The sequence below is a fragment of the Ylistrum balloti genome, unplaced genomic scaffold (genome assembly GCF_031769215.1).
Source record: "Ylistrum balloti isolate Yb309-2 unplaced genomic scaffold, AGI_CSIRO_Ybal_v1 Utg371108, whole genome shotgun sequence".
Taxonomy (NCBI): Eukaryota; Metazoa; Mollusca; class Bivalvia; order Pectinida; family Pectinidae; genus Ylistrum; species Ylistrum balloti.
Genome location: NW_026782609.1, coordinates 330,141 through 347,805, shown reverse-complemented (window position 1 = coordinate 347,805; position 17,665 = coordinate 330,141). Strand labels below are relative to the sequence as shown.

At 34.6% G+C, this 17,665-nt stretch overlaps 1 protein-coding gene across 1 annotated transcript; it reads right to left on the bottom strand.

Annotated features, from left to right (window-relative positions):
* Window positions 1-736: 736 nt before the first annotated feature.
* On the bottom strand, window positions 737-17,563 carry LOC132560755 (zinc finger CCHC domain-containing protein 7-like). Its single transcript, XM_060225432.1, has 10 exons — window positions 17,520-17,563; window positions 15,790-16,254; window positions 15,009-15,160; window positions 13,951-14,124; window positions 12,891-12,926; window positions 12,510-12,599; window positions 8,144-8,234; window positions 7,543-7,737; window positions 7,079-7,240; window positions 737-1,944 (listed from the first exon to the last, which is right to left on the bottom strand). Exons 2-10 carry the CDS (start codon window positions 16,247-16,249, stop codon window positions 1,775-1,777), a joined length of 1,530 nt encoding a protein of 509 aa, XP_060081415.1. The 5' UTR covers window positions 16,250-16,254; window positions 17,520-17,563; the 3' UTR covers window positions 737-1,774.
* Between the last annotated feature and the right edge of the window lie 102 nt (window positions 17,564-17,665).

Genomic DNA, 17,665 nt, shown 5'->3' with positions numbered 1-17,665 from the left:
TGTAACCATCAGCACCCCAGTCAGGGAAGGACACATCAGCACCCCAGTCAGTGAAGGACACATCAGCACCCCAGTCAGTGAAGGACACTAGTGTAACCATCAGCACCCCAGTCAGTGAAGGACACTAGTGTAACCATCAGCACCCCAGTCAGTGAAGGACACATCAGCACCCCAGTCAGTGAAGGACACATCAGCACCCCAGTCAGTGAAGGACACTAGTGTAACCATCAGCACCCCAGTCAGGGAAGGACACATCAGCACCCCAGTCAGTGAAGGACACTAGTGTAACCATCAGCACCCCAATCAGGGAAGGACACATCAGCACCCCAGTCAGGGAAGGACACTAGTGTAACCATCAGCACCCCAGTCAGGGAAGGACACATCAGCACCCCAGTCAGGGAAGGACACTAGCTAATAAATATCAATATGCTGCTAACATAATGAGCCAGACAGTTTTTCAAGAGAGCATGATGAATTTTGTCTTAAACAAGGGTCAATGAAGTAAAAGGGTCTTCTAAAAATCTTTTTGGTGTAGTAACAGGGTAACAAGTTGGTTTGACCAGCTTTGATCTTCACAAAGAAAACGAAATCTCTCCAAACATTCTAACATAAAGTGTGATGATTATAAGTCAGAAATTTATGCTATCAATTTTAACTGAAGAAATTGATTTTTCAACAAAATCAACAACAAGTGATATAAGTAGTTATCAGAATGTAATACAAACACGTGGAAATATAAACTTCTTACTTTTATTCAAATAAACACCATATTAAGTTAGATATTTCTATTTAACACTTAATACCATCATAGTGTCACTCATGTTATTCAATCATGATCCTGTGATACCTACATATAAAATGAAGGTGGAGCCCCAGAATGTAGCCATTTTACATACCCTGTAAGTGACTACCCTCTATATCCAGATTCAGTGTGCAGACATACAATAAATATTATCACCAGACAATACCTGATCACAGAGTTAAACTCTACATTGCATGTAGCTAGACAAATGAGGAAGGTTTAGTAATAAATAACTTAATACAAAATCACATGTATTTCTTATAAAGGATACACTTTCTGCATCTCTTATTAAACAAAATGTCCCATGACTGCTAATACAATCTTTAATTTTGTATAAAACCATCAAAATAAAGTTGTAACTCACTTTGCTAAGTCCTTAGGATAGAATTTTTTTCACATTTTTAAAGTCTTTAAAAGTAATGCTTCGACAATCAGACCTGTCGTCTGCTTCAACAATCAGACCTGTTGTAGTAAGTTGTGTGACTGGTACACATGTAGGTGGTTGTGTGACTGGTACACATGAAGTAGGTTGTATGACTGGTACACATGTAGCAGGATGTGTGACTTGTACACATGAAGTAGGATGTGTGACTGGTACACATGAAGTAGGTTGTGTGACTTTTACACATGAAGTAGGTTGTATGACTGGTACACATGTAGCAGGATGTGTGACTTGTACACATGCAGCAGGTTGTTTGACTTCTACACATGTAGTAGGTTATGTGAATGGAACACATGTAGTAGGATGTGTGACTTGTACACATGAAGTAGGATGTGTGACTTGTACACATGTAGTAGGTTGTGTGACTTGTACACATGAAGTAGGATGTGTGACTTATACACATGTAGTAGGTTGTGTGACTCATACATATTAAAATATTTAAGATAATGTCTGATGTTGTAGTTTGGACAACCTGAATCCTTCCTGAAGAAATCCTGTTTTCAATCTCAAGTCGTACACTGTGACTAGTCCTACTGATGAGGTATTATGTTTTGGTTGAATGATGTCTTGAAACCCCTGTTAAAGTTATTTTTTCTGTTGTAAGATGCTTTAAAACCCTGATCACTGTAACATGTCCTGTCCTTTTCATACTGAGGGTTACAGGCCTGCCAACTATCTTTGGAAACATAGTTCTTCTTTCCTGAAAAATTGAATGAAATATAATTTTAGGATTATGGAAATGGAGACACGTATTATAATGATATAATTGATTTTGTACTAGGGCCTCTAACGTTTTTAAATAAAACCAAATTTATCAACATCACATGATCACACATCAGATATATTTAGACAATTCTGCAATGCGAAATGAAAGCTGAAAGGACAGATTTTGTGATGTGGAGGTGGGTCTAGAGCAGATTTAGGTAAAGCTGTCAGTAAAGACTAGGTAAGATTTGATGTGGAGGTGGGTCTGGAGCAGATTTAGGTAAAGCTGTCAGTAAAGACTAGGTAAGATTTGATGTGGAGGGTGGGTCTGGAGCAGATTTAGGTAAAGCTGTCAGTAAAGACTAGGTAAGATTTGATGTGGAGGTGTCAGTAAAGACTAGGTAAGATTTGATGTGGAGGTGGGTCTGGAGCAGATTTAGGTAAAGCTGTCAGTAAAGACTAGGTAAGATTTGATATGGAGGTGGGTCTGGAGCAGATTTAGGTAAAGCTGTCAGTAAAGACTAGGTAAGATTTGATGTGGAGGTGGGTCTGGAGCAGATTTAGGTAAAGCTGTCAGTAAAGACTAGGTAAGATTTGATGTGGAGGGTGGGTCTGGAGCAGATTTAGGTAAAGCTGTCAGTAAAGACTAGGTAAGATTTGATGTGGAGGTGTCAGTAAAGACTAGGTAAGATTTGATGTGGAGGTGGGTCTGGAGCAGATTTAGGTAAAGCTGTCAGTAAAGACTAGGTAAGATTTGATGTGGAGGGTGGGTCTGGAGCAGATTTAGGTAAAGCTGTCAGTAAAGACTAGGTAAGATTTTGTGATGTGGAGGTGGGTCTGGAGCAGATTTAGGTAAAGCTTTCAGTAAAGACTAGGTAAGATTTGATGTGGAGGGTGGGTCTGGAGCAGATTTAGGTAAAGCTGTCAGTAAAGACTAGGTAAGATTTGATGTGGAGGTGGGTCTGGAGCAGATTTAGGTAAAGCTGTCAGTAAAGACTAGGTAAGATTTGATGTGGAGGTGGGCCTGGAGCAGATTTAGGTAAGATTTGATGTGTCAGTAAAGACTAGGTAAGATTTGATGTGGAGGTGGGTCTGGAGCAGATTTAGGTAAAGCTGTCAGTAAAGACTAGGTAAGATTTTTTGATGTGGAGGTGGGTCTGGAGCAGATTTAGGTAAAGCTGTCAGTAAAGACTAGGTAAGATTTGATGTGGAGGTGGGCCTGGAGCAGATTTAGGTAAAGCTGTCAGTAAAGACTAGGTAAGATTTGATGTGGAGGTGGGTCTGGAGCAGATTTAGGTAAAGCTGTCAGTAAAGACTAGGTAAGATTTGATGTGGAGGTGGGTCTGGAGCAGATTTAGGTAAAGCTGTCAGTAAAGACTAGGTAAGATTTGATGTGGAGGTGGGTCTGGAGCAGATTTAGGTAAAGCTGTCAGTAAAGACTAGGTAAGATTTGATGTGGAGGTGGGTCTGGAGCAGATTTAGGTAAAGCTGTCAGTAAAGACTAGGTAAGATTTGATGTGGAGGGTGGGTCTGGAGCAGATTTAGGTAAAGCTGTCAGTAAAGACTAGGTAAGATTTGATGTGGAGGTGTCAGAAAGACTTTTTGATGTGGAGGTGGGTCTGGAGCAGATTTAGGTAAAGCTGTCAGTAAAGACTAGGTAAGATTTGATGTGGAGGTGGGTCTGGAGCAGATTTAGGTAAAGCTGTCAGTAAAGACTAGGTAAGATTTGATGTGGAGGTGGGTCTGGAGCAGATTTAGGTAAAGCTGTCAGTAAAGACTAGGTAAGATTTGATGTGGAGGTGGGTCTGGAGCAGATTTAGGTAAAGCTGTCAGTAAAGACTAGGTAAGATTTGATGTGGAGGTGTCAGTAAAGACTAGGTAAGATTTGATGTGGAGGTGGGTCTGGAGCAGATTTAGGTAAAGCTGTCAGTAAAGACTAGGTAAGATTTGATGTGGAGGTGGGTCTGGAGCAGATTTAGGTAAAGCTGTCAGTAAAGACTAGGTAAGATTTGATGTGGAGGTGGGTCTGGAGCAGATTTAGGTAAAGCTGTCAGTAAAGACTAGGTAAGATTTGATGTGGAGGTGGGTCTGGAGCAGATTTAGGTAAAGCTGTCAGTAAAGACTAGGTAAGATTTGATGTGGAGGTATCAGTAAAGACTAGGTAAGATTTGATGTGGAGGTGGGCCTGGAGCAGATTTAGGTAAAGCTGTAAGTAAAGACTAGGTAAGATTTGATGTGGAGGTGGGCCTGGAGCAGATTTAGGTAAAGCTGTCTGTAAAGACTAGGTAAGATTTGATGTGGAGGTGGGTCTGGAGCAGATTTAGGTAAAGCTGTCAGTAAAGACTAGGTAAGATTTGATGTGGAGGTGGGTCAGATTTAGGTAAAGCTGTCAGTAAAGACTAGCAGATTTAGGTAAAGCTGTCAGTAAAGACTAGGTAAGATTTGATGTGGAGGTGGGTCTGGAGCAGATTTAGGTAAAGCTGTCAGTAAAGACTAAAAAGACTAGGTAAGATTTGATGTGGAGGTGGGTCTGGAGCAGATTTAGGTAAAGCTGTCAGTAAAGACTAGGTAAGATTTGATGTGGAGGTGGGTCTGGAGCAGATTTAGGTGTCAAAGACTGATTTGATGTGGAGGTGGGTCTGGAGCAGATTTAGGTAAAGCTGTCAGTAAAGACTAGGTAAGATTTGATGTGGAGGTGGGTCTGTCAGAGCAGATTTAGGAAAAGCTGTCAGTAAAGACTAGGTAAGATTTGATGTGGAGGGTGGGTCTGGAGCAGATTTAGGTAAAGCTGTCAGTAAAGACTAGGTAAGATTTGATGTGGAGGGCGGATCAGGGGCAGATTTAGGTAAAGCTGTCAGTAAAGACTAGGTAAGATTTTTTGATGTGGAGGTGGGTCTGGAGCAGATTTAGGTAAGTGTGTGTTTAAATCATTTGTTCGATTTTTTGATGTGGAGGGCGGGTCTGGAGCAGATTTAGGTAAAGCTGTCAGTAAAGACGAGGTAAGATTTGATGTGGAGGGCGGATCAGGGGCAGATTTAGGTAAAGCTGTCAGTAAAGACTAGGTAAGATTTGATGTGATGTGGAGGTGGGTCTGGAGCAGATTTAGGTAAAGCTGTCAGTAAAGACTAGGTAAGATTTTTTGATGTGGAGGTGGGTCTGGAGCAGATTTAGGTAAAGCTGTCAGTAAAGACTAGGTAAGATTTGATGTGGAGGTGGGTCTGGAGCAGATTTAGGTAAAGCTGTCAGTAAAGACTAGGTAAGATTTGATGTGGAGGTGGGTCTAGGTAAAGCTGTCAGTAAAGACGAGGTAAGATTTGATGTGGAGGTGGGTCTGGAGCAAATTTAGGTAAAGCTGTCAGTAAAGACTAGATAAGATTTGATGTGGAAGGCGGATCAGGGGCAGATTTAGGTAAAGCTGTCAGTAAAGACTAGGTAAGATTTGATGTGGAGGTGGGTCTGGAGCAGATTTAGGTAAAGCTGTCAGTAAAGACTAGGTAAGATTTGATGTGGAGGTGGGTCTGGAGCAGATTTAGGTAAAGCTGTCAGTAAAGACTAGGTAAGATTTGATGTGGAGGTGGGTCTGGAGCAGATTTAGGTAAAGCTGTCAGTAAAGACTAGGTAAGATTTGATGTGGAGGTGGGTCTGGAGCAGATTTAGGTAAAGCTGTCAGTAAAGACTAGGTAAGATTTGATGTGGAGGTGGGTCTGGAGCAGATTTAGGTAAAGCTGTCAGTAAAGACTAGGTAAGATTTGATGTGGAGGTGGGTCTGGAGCAGATTTAGGTAAAGCTGTCAGTAAAGACTAGGTAAGATTTGATGTGGAGGTGGGTCTGGAGCAGATTTAGGTAAAGCTGTCAGTAAAGACTAGGTAAGATTTGATGTGGAGGTGGGTCTGGAGCAGATTTAGGTAAAGCTGTCAGTAAAGACTAGGTAAGATTTGATGTGGAGGTGGGTCTGGAGCAGATTTAGGTAAAGCTGTCAGTAAAGACTAGGTAAGATTTGATGTGGAGGTGGGTCTGGAGCAGATTTAGGTAAAGCTGTCAGTAAAGACTAGGTAAGATTTGATGTGGAGGTGGGCCTGGAGCAGATTTAGGTAAAGCTGTCAGTAAAGACTAGGTAAGATTTGATGTGGAGGTGGGTCTGGAGCAGATTTAGGTAAAGCTTTCAGTAAAGACTAGGTAAGATTTGATGTGGAGGTGGGACTGGAGCAGATTTAGGTAAAGCTGTCAGTAAAGACTAGGTAAGATTTGATGTGGAGGTGGGTCTGGAGCAGATTTAGGTAAAGCTGTCAGTAAAGACTAGGTAAGATTTGATGTGGAGGTGGGTCTGGAGCAGATTTAGGTAAAGCTGTCAGTAAAGACTAGGTAAGATTTGATGTGGAGGTATCAGTAAAGACTAGTTAAGATTTGATGTGGAGGTGGGCCTGGAGCAGATTTAGGTAAAGCTGTCAGTAAAGACTAGGTAAGAATTGATGTGGAGGGTGGGTCTGGAGCAGATTTAGGTAAAGCTGTCAGTAAAGACTAGGTAAGATTTGATGTGGAGGTGGGTCTGGAGCAGATTTAGGTAAAGCTGTCAGTAAAGACTAGGTAAGATTTGATGTGGAGGGTGGGTCTGGAGCAGATTTAGGTAAAGCTTTCAGTAAAGACTAGGTAAGATTTGATATGGAGGTGGGTCTGGAGCAGATTTAGGTAAAGCTGTCAGTAAAGACTAGGTAAGATTTGATATGGATGTGGGTCTGGAGCAGATTTAGGTAAAGCTGTTGGTAAAGACTAGATAAGATTTGATGTATGAATGTATTAATGTAAAGCTAATGTCAAGTTATCAGTTATGATGAGGTGGAGGTTATTTGCTGTGAAGTAGGATTAAGTAAAATATCAGTTAAAATGTTGGAGTGATTTGGTGGTGTAAGAGTGGATGTGAAGTATATTAAGGTAAAGATACAGTAGTGGGGAAGGTTTTGTGATGTGGAAGTTGGGTTTGAAGTGTATTTAGGTAAACTGTCAGTTAAGATGTCAGAGAGATTTGGTGGTGTAAGAGTGGATGTGAAGTATATTAAGGTAAAGCTACAGTTGTGGGGGAGATTTTATGATGTGGATGTTGGGTTTGAAGTAGTATGTCTATAAAATCCTACCTTTGCTAAATCGGTTTAGTATGTTCTTCTGTTTCACTTGGCTTGTCTGTGTGTGGTTTTCTGTCTCACCTTCTACAATGCTGGTCTTTGCATCCTGATTTCTACGATTTTGCTTATTTTTCTTTTTCTTTTGTGTTTTTGGCTCCTGCTGTGCATCTTCCACTACAAAACGTAAAATAAAAACACCATATTTAAGCTTCGCCATTCTTGATATCACTTTCTCAAATCAACACAAATCATAACAAATCTCACTGAGGACTGTGAAAACAATACTTCAGATGTCTGTAGTTGGACACCAGATTAATCAGGATGAGTTACCAACATGTGTTCTCTACCTCTAGGATAAAAGTTCTTATTACACAACCATTACTGAAGATTTACACTCTTATACTGGTTGTGTTATAAGAACTTTTATTCTATTGACATTACCAACCTAAAGAAAATGTTCAGAAAAAGTTCCCTACCTCTGTTTCGTTTCCTTTCTCGTTTCCTATGTTTTCGTTGCACTGTTTCTTTTTTTTGTCCGGACTCCTCTGTGCGCTTCCTTTTTTTCCCTTTATATGTACCATTGGCTTTCATAACTTCCCAATTTGATTTTTCCTGGTTCACAGATATCCTTTCCTTGTTTGGTTTTTTTAGATGTATCCTTGAAGGTTTACCTATAATAAACAAAGCATATAGAGTAATCAGCAAATTGTTTTTATGTGTTCATATACATGTTTATCTCTGGTGAAACTGGTTACCCCTTGTAAAGCTATATACATGTCTACCTCTGGTGAAACTGGTTACCCCTTGTAAAGCTGTATACATGTCTACCTCTGGTGAAACTGGTTACCCCTTGTAAAGCTGTATACATGTCTACCTCTGGTGAAACTGGTTACCCCTTGTAAAGCTATATACATGTCTACCTCTGGTGAAACTGGTTACCCCATGTAAAGCTATATACATGTCTACCTCTGGTGAAACTGGTTACCCCTTGTAAAGCTATATACATGTCTACCTCTGGTGAAACTGGTTACCCCTTGTAAAGCCTTTGGAAAAGTGGCTATAAAACTGCATGTTTACCTTTCGGGAATCTTTCATCTATATGTGTGTAAGTCGATATAAATGGGTAATTCCCATGTTCATGCCTCTCCATCCGGTTCTCTACACATTCCTGTAGGTATAAAGAACACATTGACAGGATATAGATGTAGTATAAAGTACACTACATACAAATAGCCTGTACTATTAATACAAATTAACCTGTACAATATATACAAATTAACCTGTACAATATATACAAATTAACCTGTGTAATATATACAAATTAACCTGTACAATATATACAAATTAACCTGTACAATATATACAAATTAACCTGTGTAATATATACAAATTAACCTGTACAATATATACAAATTAACCTGTGTAATATATACAAATTAACCTGTACAATATATACAAATTAACCTGTGTAATATATACAAATTAACCTGTACAATATATACAAATTAACCTGTACAATATATACAAATTAACCTGTACAATATATACAAATTAACCTGTACAATATATACAAATTAACCTGTACAATATATACAAATTAACCTGTACAATATATACAAATTAACCTGTACAATACATACAAATTAACCTGTACAATATATACAAATTAACCTGTACAATACATACAAATTAACCTGTGTAATATATACAAATTAACCTGTGTAATATATACAAATTAACCTGTACAATATATACAAATTAACCTGTACAATATATACAAATTAACCTGTACAATATATACAAATTAACCTGAGTATTATATACAAATTAACCTGTACAATATATACAAATTAACCTGTGTAATATATACAAATTAACCTGTGTAATATATACAAATTAACCTGTACAATATATACAAATTAACCTGTGTAATACATACAAATTAACCTGTACAATACATACAAATTAACCTGTACAATACATACAAATTAACCTGTACAATACATACAAATTAACCTGTACAATATATACAAATTAACCTGTGTAATATATACAAATTAACCTGTACAATATATACAAATTAACCTGTACAATATATACAAATTAACCTGTACAATATATACAAATTAACCTGTGTAATATATACAAATTAACCTGTACAATATATACAAATTAACCTGTACAATATATACAAATTAACCTGTACAATATATACAAATTAACCTGTACAATATATACAAATTAACCTGAGTATTATATACAAATTAACCTGTACAATATATACAAATTAACCTGTGTAATATATACAAATTAACCTGTGTAATATATACAAATTAACCTGTACAATATATACAAATTAACCTGTGTAATACATACAAATTAACCTGTACAATACATACAAATTAACCTGTACAATACATACAAATTAACCTGTACAATACATACAAATTAACCTGTACAATACATACAAATTAACCTGTACAATATATACAAATTAACCTGTGTAATATATACAAATTAACCTGTACAATATATACAAATTAACCTGTACAATATATACAAATTAACCTGTACAATATATACAAATTAACCTGTGTAATATATACAAATTAACCTGTACAATATATACAAATTAACCTGTACAATATATACAAATTAACCTGTACAATATATACAAATTAACCTGTGTAATATATACAAATTAACCTGTACAATATATACAAATTAACCTGTGTAATACATACAAATTAACCTGTACAATATATACAAATTAACCTGTGTAATATATACAAATTAACCTGTACAATATATACAAATTAACCTGTGTAATATATACAAATTAACCTGTACAATATATACAAATTAACCTGTGCAATATATACAAATTATACAAATTAACCTGTGTAATATATACAAATTAACCTGTACAATATATACAAATTAACCTGTGTAATACATACAAATTAACCTGTACAATACATACAAATTAACCTGTACAATACATACAAATTAACCTGTACAATACATACAAATTAACCTGTACAATATATACAAATTAACCTGTGTAATATATACAAATTAACCTGTACAATATATACAAATTAACCTGTGTAATATATACAAATTGTGTAGCTATATACAAATTAACCTGTACAATATATACAAATTAACCTGTGTAATATATACAAATTAACCTGTACAATATATACAAATTAACCTGTGTAATATATACAAATTAACCTGTACAATATATACAAATTAACCTGTGTAATATATACAAATTAACCTGTACAATATATACAAATTAACTGTACAATAACAAATTAACCTGTGTAATATATACAAATTAACTGTACAATAACAAATTAACCTGTACAATATATACAAATTAACCTGTGTAATAACAAATTAACCTGTACAATATATACAAATTAACCTGTACAATATATACAAATTAACCTGTGTAATATATACAAATTAACCTGTACAATATATACAAATTAACCTGTACAATATATACAAATTAACCTGTACAATATATACAAATTAACCTGTACAATATATACAAATTAACCTGTGTAATATATACAAATTAACCTGTACAATATATACAAATTAACCTGTGTAATACATACAAATTAACCTGTACAATACATACAAATTAACCTGTACAATACATACAAATTAACCTGTACAATACATACAAATTAACCTGTACAATATATACAAATTAACCTGTGTAATATATACAAATTAACCTGTACAATATATACAAATTAACCTGTGTAATATATACAAATTGACCTGTACAATATATACAAATTAACCTGTACAATATATACAAATTAACCTGTGTAATATATACAAATTAACCTGTACAATATATACAAATTAACCTGTGTAATATATACAAATTAACCTGTACAATATATACAAATTAACCTGTGTAATATATACAATATATACAAATTAACCTGTGTAATATATACAAATTAACCTGTACAATATATACAAATTAACCTGTGTAATATATACAAATTAACCTGTACAATATATACAAATTAACCTGTACAATATATACAAATTAACCTGTACAATATATACAAATTAACCTGTGTAATATATACAAATATATATATACAAATTAACCTGTACAATATATACAAATTAACCTGTGTAATAATACAAATTAACCTGTACAATATATACAAATTAACCTGTACAATATATACAAATTATGTGTAATATATACAAATTAACCTGTACAATATATACAAATTAACTGTACAATAACAAATTAACCTGTACAATATATACAAATTAACTGTACAATATATACAAATTAACCTGTACAATATATACAAATTAACCTGTGTAATATATACAAATTAACCTGTACAATATATACAAATTAACCTGTGTAATATATACAAATTAACCTGTACAATACATACAAATTAACCTGTACAATACATACAAATTAACCTGTAATATATACAAATTAACCTGTACAATATATACAAATTAACCTGTGTAATATATACAAATTAACCTGTACAATATATACAAATTAACCTGTGTAATATATACAAATTGACCTATACAATATATACAAATTAACCTGTACAATATATACAAATTAACCTGTGTAATATATACAAATTAACCTGTACAATATATACAAATTAACCTGTGTAATATATACAAATTAACCTGTACAATATATACAAATTAACCTGTGTAATATATACAAATTATATATATACAAATTAACTGTACAATAACAAATTAACCTGTGTAATATATACAAATTAACAATATACAAATTAACCTGTACAATATATACAAATTAACCTGTGTAATATATACAAATTAACCTGTACAATATATACAAATTAACCTGTACAATATATACAAATTAACCTGTACAATAACAAATTAACCTGTACAATATATACAAATTAACTGTATAAACAAATTAACCTGTGTAATATATACAAATTAACCTGTGTAATATATACAAATTAACCTGTGTAATATATACAAATTAACTGTACAATAACAAATTAACCTGTACAATATATACAAATTAACTGTACAATATATACAAATTAACCTGTACAATATATACAAATTAACCTGTGTAATATATACAAATTAACATGTACAATATATACAAATTAACTGTACAATAACAAATTAACCTGTACAATATATACAAATTAACCTGTACAATATATACAAATTAACCTGTGTAATATATACAAATTAACTGTACAATAACAAATTAACCTGTACAATATATACAAATTAACCTGTGTAATATATACAAATTAACCTGTACAATATATACAAATTAACCTGTACAATATATACAAATTAACCTGTGTAATAACAAATTAACCTGTGTAATACATGCAAATTAACCATATGAAATACATACAAAACCAAAGTGTTTTCTGGAGGCACAGTTACTGCAAAATCTTTTTGGATTTGGTTTCATGTTAATTTTCTGCACTGGTCCACCACTTGTCTGAAAATATGAGGTAGAAAAGTTGTTGATAAGCAAAATGTATTTCCCTCAATAATATACATAATAACTATCATGATTCTCTTGCATTTTGTTTTGAAAGTAATATTTCACTGAAGATAGTAGAGGTTATCAGAGTTTATATACTATACATGTTTATAGGACAGAAATATATAAACCTATTGATGAGCACCATGTGACTGTATCAAATTTTCCTACCTCAGTGGTTACTATGATAAACAGGATAGAACATTTGAATATCACGACAACCAAACAGGAAATAACATGACTTACTGTCACATGGAACTGTCTCCAAATGTCTGGACATACCTGAAATAAAAAACAATTTGAGCTCTTCTCATATACAAATATAAATATTTACAAAATACTCATAAATTATAAATAGCCAAGACAATGATCATTAGCAAACTTCTGAATATTTCTTAAACTTCAGTCTGTATCCCATACATATATTACCAACAAGGAACATTAGGATAAGCCAATTTATGGTAAGAAAGTCCTAATCTACACAAAGCCAATATAATTTATAGAGATGTACTTAATATAAAATCTTACAGATCCAACATCTATATGTAATGGTGGAGAAGATTCCTGTCATATGCTTTAAAACAATGGCTTTTCTTTAAATAGTAAATACACAAAGAGTTGTAGCCAGGACACGAATAAACCTAAATTATTACTGAAATAAGTCATAGGACAGATTCCACGCCAAGGTGAGTGTCATATCTAATTCTAGGAAAAGCTTTGTCATGTAGCTCATACTTTGAAAATAAGAGAAAAAAATACAATTTGAAAGAAAAGGTGAATTTTGTGCTCAGCAGGATGTTTTTTTTTACTGTGGATACAATAATGTAGTGTCATGCTTGTAGTTAAGGTGTCAAAATAGTGTTACTACATACATTTTATAATATTTGAAATAAGCCTATAACACTACAAAAATAGTAAGTTATATGACAAACATTAATTTCAGACCATTGTGCACAGTAATTTTCTGATGACACCATTAATTACCTATATCCTGAGATAGATGGATGAACCCATATTGGAGTTTTTCAATGTTTAAAAAAACCCAGAAATATAATATTCTTATCATGAAGGAGAGTAAATCTTTATCTCATAGCCTCCCGAATGTTTCTCATTAAAGATCTATACCAGATCTATAACTGTCCTACTGTAGAAATTCAACAATATATGTCTGACATGTTGGTGGACACGGTCTGGTAAACATCTTGTGTGTTAAATACAGTGAAATTCATAAAAACATATACAACAATTCATAAAAACATATGCATTAAGATTTGATGATACTGGTGGTTATGGTGGTGAAACGTACATTTTTGGAGTGGCCAGGCATGAGGCAACGAAAGCAGATCTGCCCACGCTGCTTGCATGGTTGAGGACAGTCACGGGAGATGTGCCCTGGTGATTCACAGTTATAACATATTCCTTCAGGACACTTACGGAAGAAATGACCAGTCATTCCACACAGATGACAAATCTCTGCTTTCTGGAGTGAAAGAAAAAATACTTTAAATATCAGGTCATCAAATAGTTACTTAATCACTAAAATGAACCATTCTTCAAAATTAAAGTTTGGTAAATAAAAGCTTCACATTATCGACTGTGTTCACTGATCGATTGATATGTGATAGTGATTTTATCTAACCAGCTAATTGGTGCCCCTCCATACTGTTAGTGTAGCCATATGGTGGTGTTATCTAACCAGCTAATTGGTGCCCCTCCATACCGTTAGTATAGCCATATGGTGGTGTTATCTAACCAGCTAATTGGTGCCCCTCCCAACCCTTAGTGTAGCTGTATGGTGGTGTTATCTAACCAGCTAATTGGTGCCCCTCCCTACCCTTAGTGTAGCTATATGGTGGTGTTATCTAACCAGCTAATTGGTGCCCCTCCCTACCCTTAGTGTAGCTATATGGTGGTGTTATCTAACCAGCTAATCGGATGCTGACATTAATGCAACCATGGCTATATTGTTCCAATTCCATTTTAATTTTTATTTTTCCCCTAGAAAACATGTGATCATCCTATAAATTATATGTGAGAATCATGTTTCCATACCTTAGGTTTGGGATCATCCTATAAATTATATGTGAGAATCATGTTTCAATATCTTAGGTTTGGGATCGTCCTATAAATTATATGTGAGAATCGTGTTTCCATACCTTAGGTTTGGGATCGTCCTATAAATTATATGTGAGAATCGTGTTTCCATACCTTAGGTTTGGGATCGTCCTATAAATTATATGTGAGAATCGTGTTTCCATACCTTAGGTTTGGGATCGTCCTATAAATTATATGTGAGAATCGTGTTTCCATACCTTAGGTTTAGGATCGTCCTATAAATTATATGTGAGAATCCTGTTTCCATACCTTAGGTTTGGGACAAACATTTGATATGTGTCCCATCTCCTTACAATTGTGACATCGTACAGTTATGGGGTTGTAGTAACGATTTGGTGTGGGGTTAGACTTGTGGTTGTATGATGTCTCATCCATTTCTGAGATCTTCCATGCAACATTATCTGAAAACATCCAGTTTAAAAGAAATATATGAAAACAATTATAAGCATTTTAAGTATATGAATCTAGATAAGGTTCAGTAAAGAAGGGGAGATAGTAGAACTACATCAACACATACTTCTTATGAGGCTTATTCTAACAAGAGGCCCATGGGCCTTAACGGTCATCTGACATAAAATACAAGATTTCAAATTTTGAACTTGAGAAGAAGTCGAAAATGTGTTTTCAAGATGGCAGCCATGTTGGATTTCGGACCAACCCGAAATGAACAAACTTTGGTTAGGATCATGTCACGATCATTTCAGGTAAGTTTCAGCTCAATGAGACATGTAGAACTTGAGAAGAAGTTGAAAATGTTTACAACGGACGACATATGATGCTGGAAAAAGGCGATCGCAATAGGTCATCAGACCCTTCGGTCAGATGACCTAAAAATGCTACAAAGAACTGAAATATTAACATTGAAGACAATTTTTTGTGAAGGAATAGCAATATTTTTGGGATTTGCTCTACTCTATCAACCAACAATCATCCCACATTGTGAATTTATCTAACTTTGATTATAATTGACTCAAGCCAAACCATGGGACAAATTATGATGTTAACTAAACAATATAAACTCTTACTATACCTGACATTGCTTGCAGAATGGGCTGTTGGTTTTCCTTAACATGCACCTTTATATCTCCAGTGTTAGACACAGGGTCGTCTAAGATCATACAATCACTGTCTGAGTCAGACCAATCAGATGAATTACGCAAACTCTCTTCTTCAGACAACACTATATTGTCGGCACTCGTAGATGGTGATGACTGTATACATATGGGTGTTGAAGATGATCCGGACTTTGTAATTGTAGACTCAGGGAGTGTGTCCTGCAGATCATCATTGACTGGGGTTAACTCAGGACACCGAGTCTGGATAGATGTGGCGTAGCCTCTAAAGGAACAGTTTCTATCCTCCTCCTCATGGTGGAAGTGGATTTGGGCATACAATGCAGATTCTATTTCTTCTCTATCACTTTCTGAGTTTTCATCATCATTGTACTCATTGCTGTCATAGTAGCTGTGCTGATCGGACTCATAGAACATGATTGCTGCAAAATAAATTATCTTATTTACATCTATACAGATTAAAGAGCCTTTAAATATGCATGTACTGTATTGCTTAACATTATCCCTTAAGCATAAGACCAGGTATAACTTAAACCCATCAAAGATGTCAATGGCAAATTATTTAATAGATGAACCTGCGGTTACCAAACATTTCAGGATCATGATTTGCTTTAATACATGATCAAAATTGATTGAAAAGCCCACATTCAGGCATGAAGGAGAACTTATTTTTACTGAATATCCTGTTTTAAGCTCAGAGAGCAAGACCAATTCATGAATTCTTATCAAAAGTCATGGGGCAGGTACACATGACATTTGAACAGAATAAGACAGCAATAGGGAACAGCATTGTTGATAGTATAACAGTAGCAATGTAATTATTGACCAGTGGTTATTGCCGAGTCAAGACAGAGAGGAAATGTTAGCTATATGATCAATGAAGTAATAATACCTCTACAAACAAGAGATATGGATATTGAGGTGTTTTTTTTAGAAAGCCTACATCCATAATTTATACTAATAAATCCTAATAAAGAGAATTGTCAAATTTTCGAAGCAACCTGTCCCTTTATCTAGTCACAAAAATCACATCACATACATACAGAGAACAAAAAACAAACACAAATTTATAAAGTAAAATCGCGAGCAGTAGAGTAAATTTTGGTGTCTCGAAAATCATTTCAGTCGATGGACGCCAAAGTCCCTTTATCAGGGATAAAAACACATCTGAAGTTTCCAAAGTTGTTGTATGGAAGATGGTGATTAACATATCAAAAATGTTTTATTTCAATCTTGGTATAAGATATATTTGACTTTGTAACGGATTCAATATCTCAAATCCCAAGAAGTGACTTAAAACAAACCCCTTACATGTCACACTGAATAGCATTTGGTAGGTTTACTACGCATACAGTTTATGTATGCATAAATGTTTTTTTCATTGCCAAATAAACTGCCAGTCATAGCAGAGATAATTTTGTCACGCAGACATATCTTATTTCCATCATACATGGCATGTGCAATGTGAAAACACGTCAACAAAATGTTGGACATCTACGACAAGGTCCAGGTGATCAAAGAGTGGGAAATAGTGGAACTTCACCCGACTATAAGATGATCAAACTATCTTATCATACACCCTCCCACTCACAATAACATACATATCATATAAATATTACAGATATTCACTATGATATGGTAACATGTATATATTTACATTCCTTCACTCTTTCAATATTTCACGTACCACAAATTGACAAATTTTTCTCATTGCCACGAGAAAGACTCACGTTGATTTTAGCGGTAGGAACGTCTCATGTTTTACATATGAAATGATAGAAAGTTCATGAGACCCTCCGAATGTTCATCATACAGGTCGATAGGACGCTTGAG

Bases quoted from the DNA above. Each gene is read 5' to 3' on its own strand.
- LOC132560755 (XM_060225432.1), bottom strand. From the start codon at position 16,249: ATGTTCTATGAGTCCGATCAGCACAGCTACTATGACAGCAATGAGTAC. The intron at 14,125-15,008 runs GTATGGAAACAG...CTTTCACTCCAG, and splicing joins ATGTTTGTCCCAAACCTAAG to AAAGCAGAGATTTGTCATCT. The intron at 8,235-12,509 runs GTATGTATTTCA...TTATACCTACAG, and splicing joins CCAGAAAACACTTTGGTTTT to GAATGTGTAGAGAACCGGAT.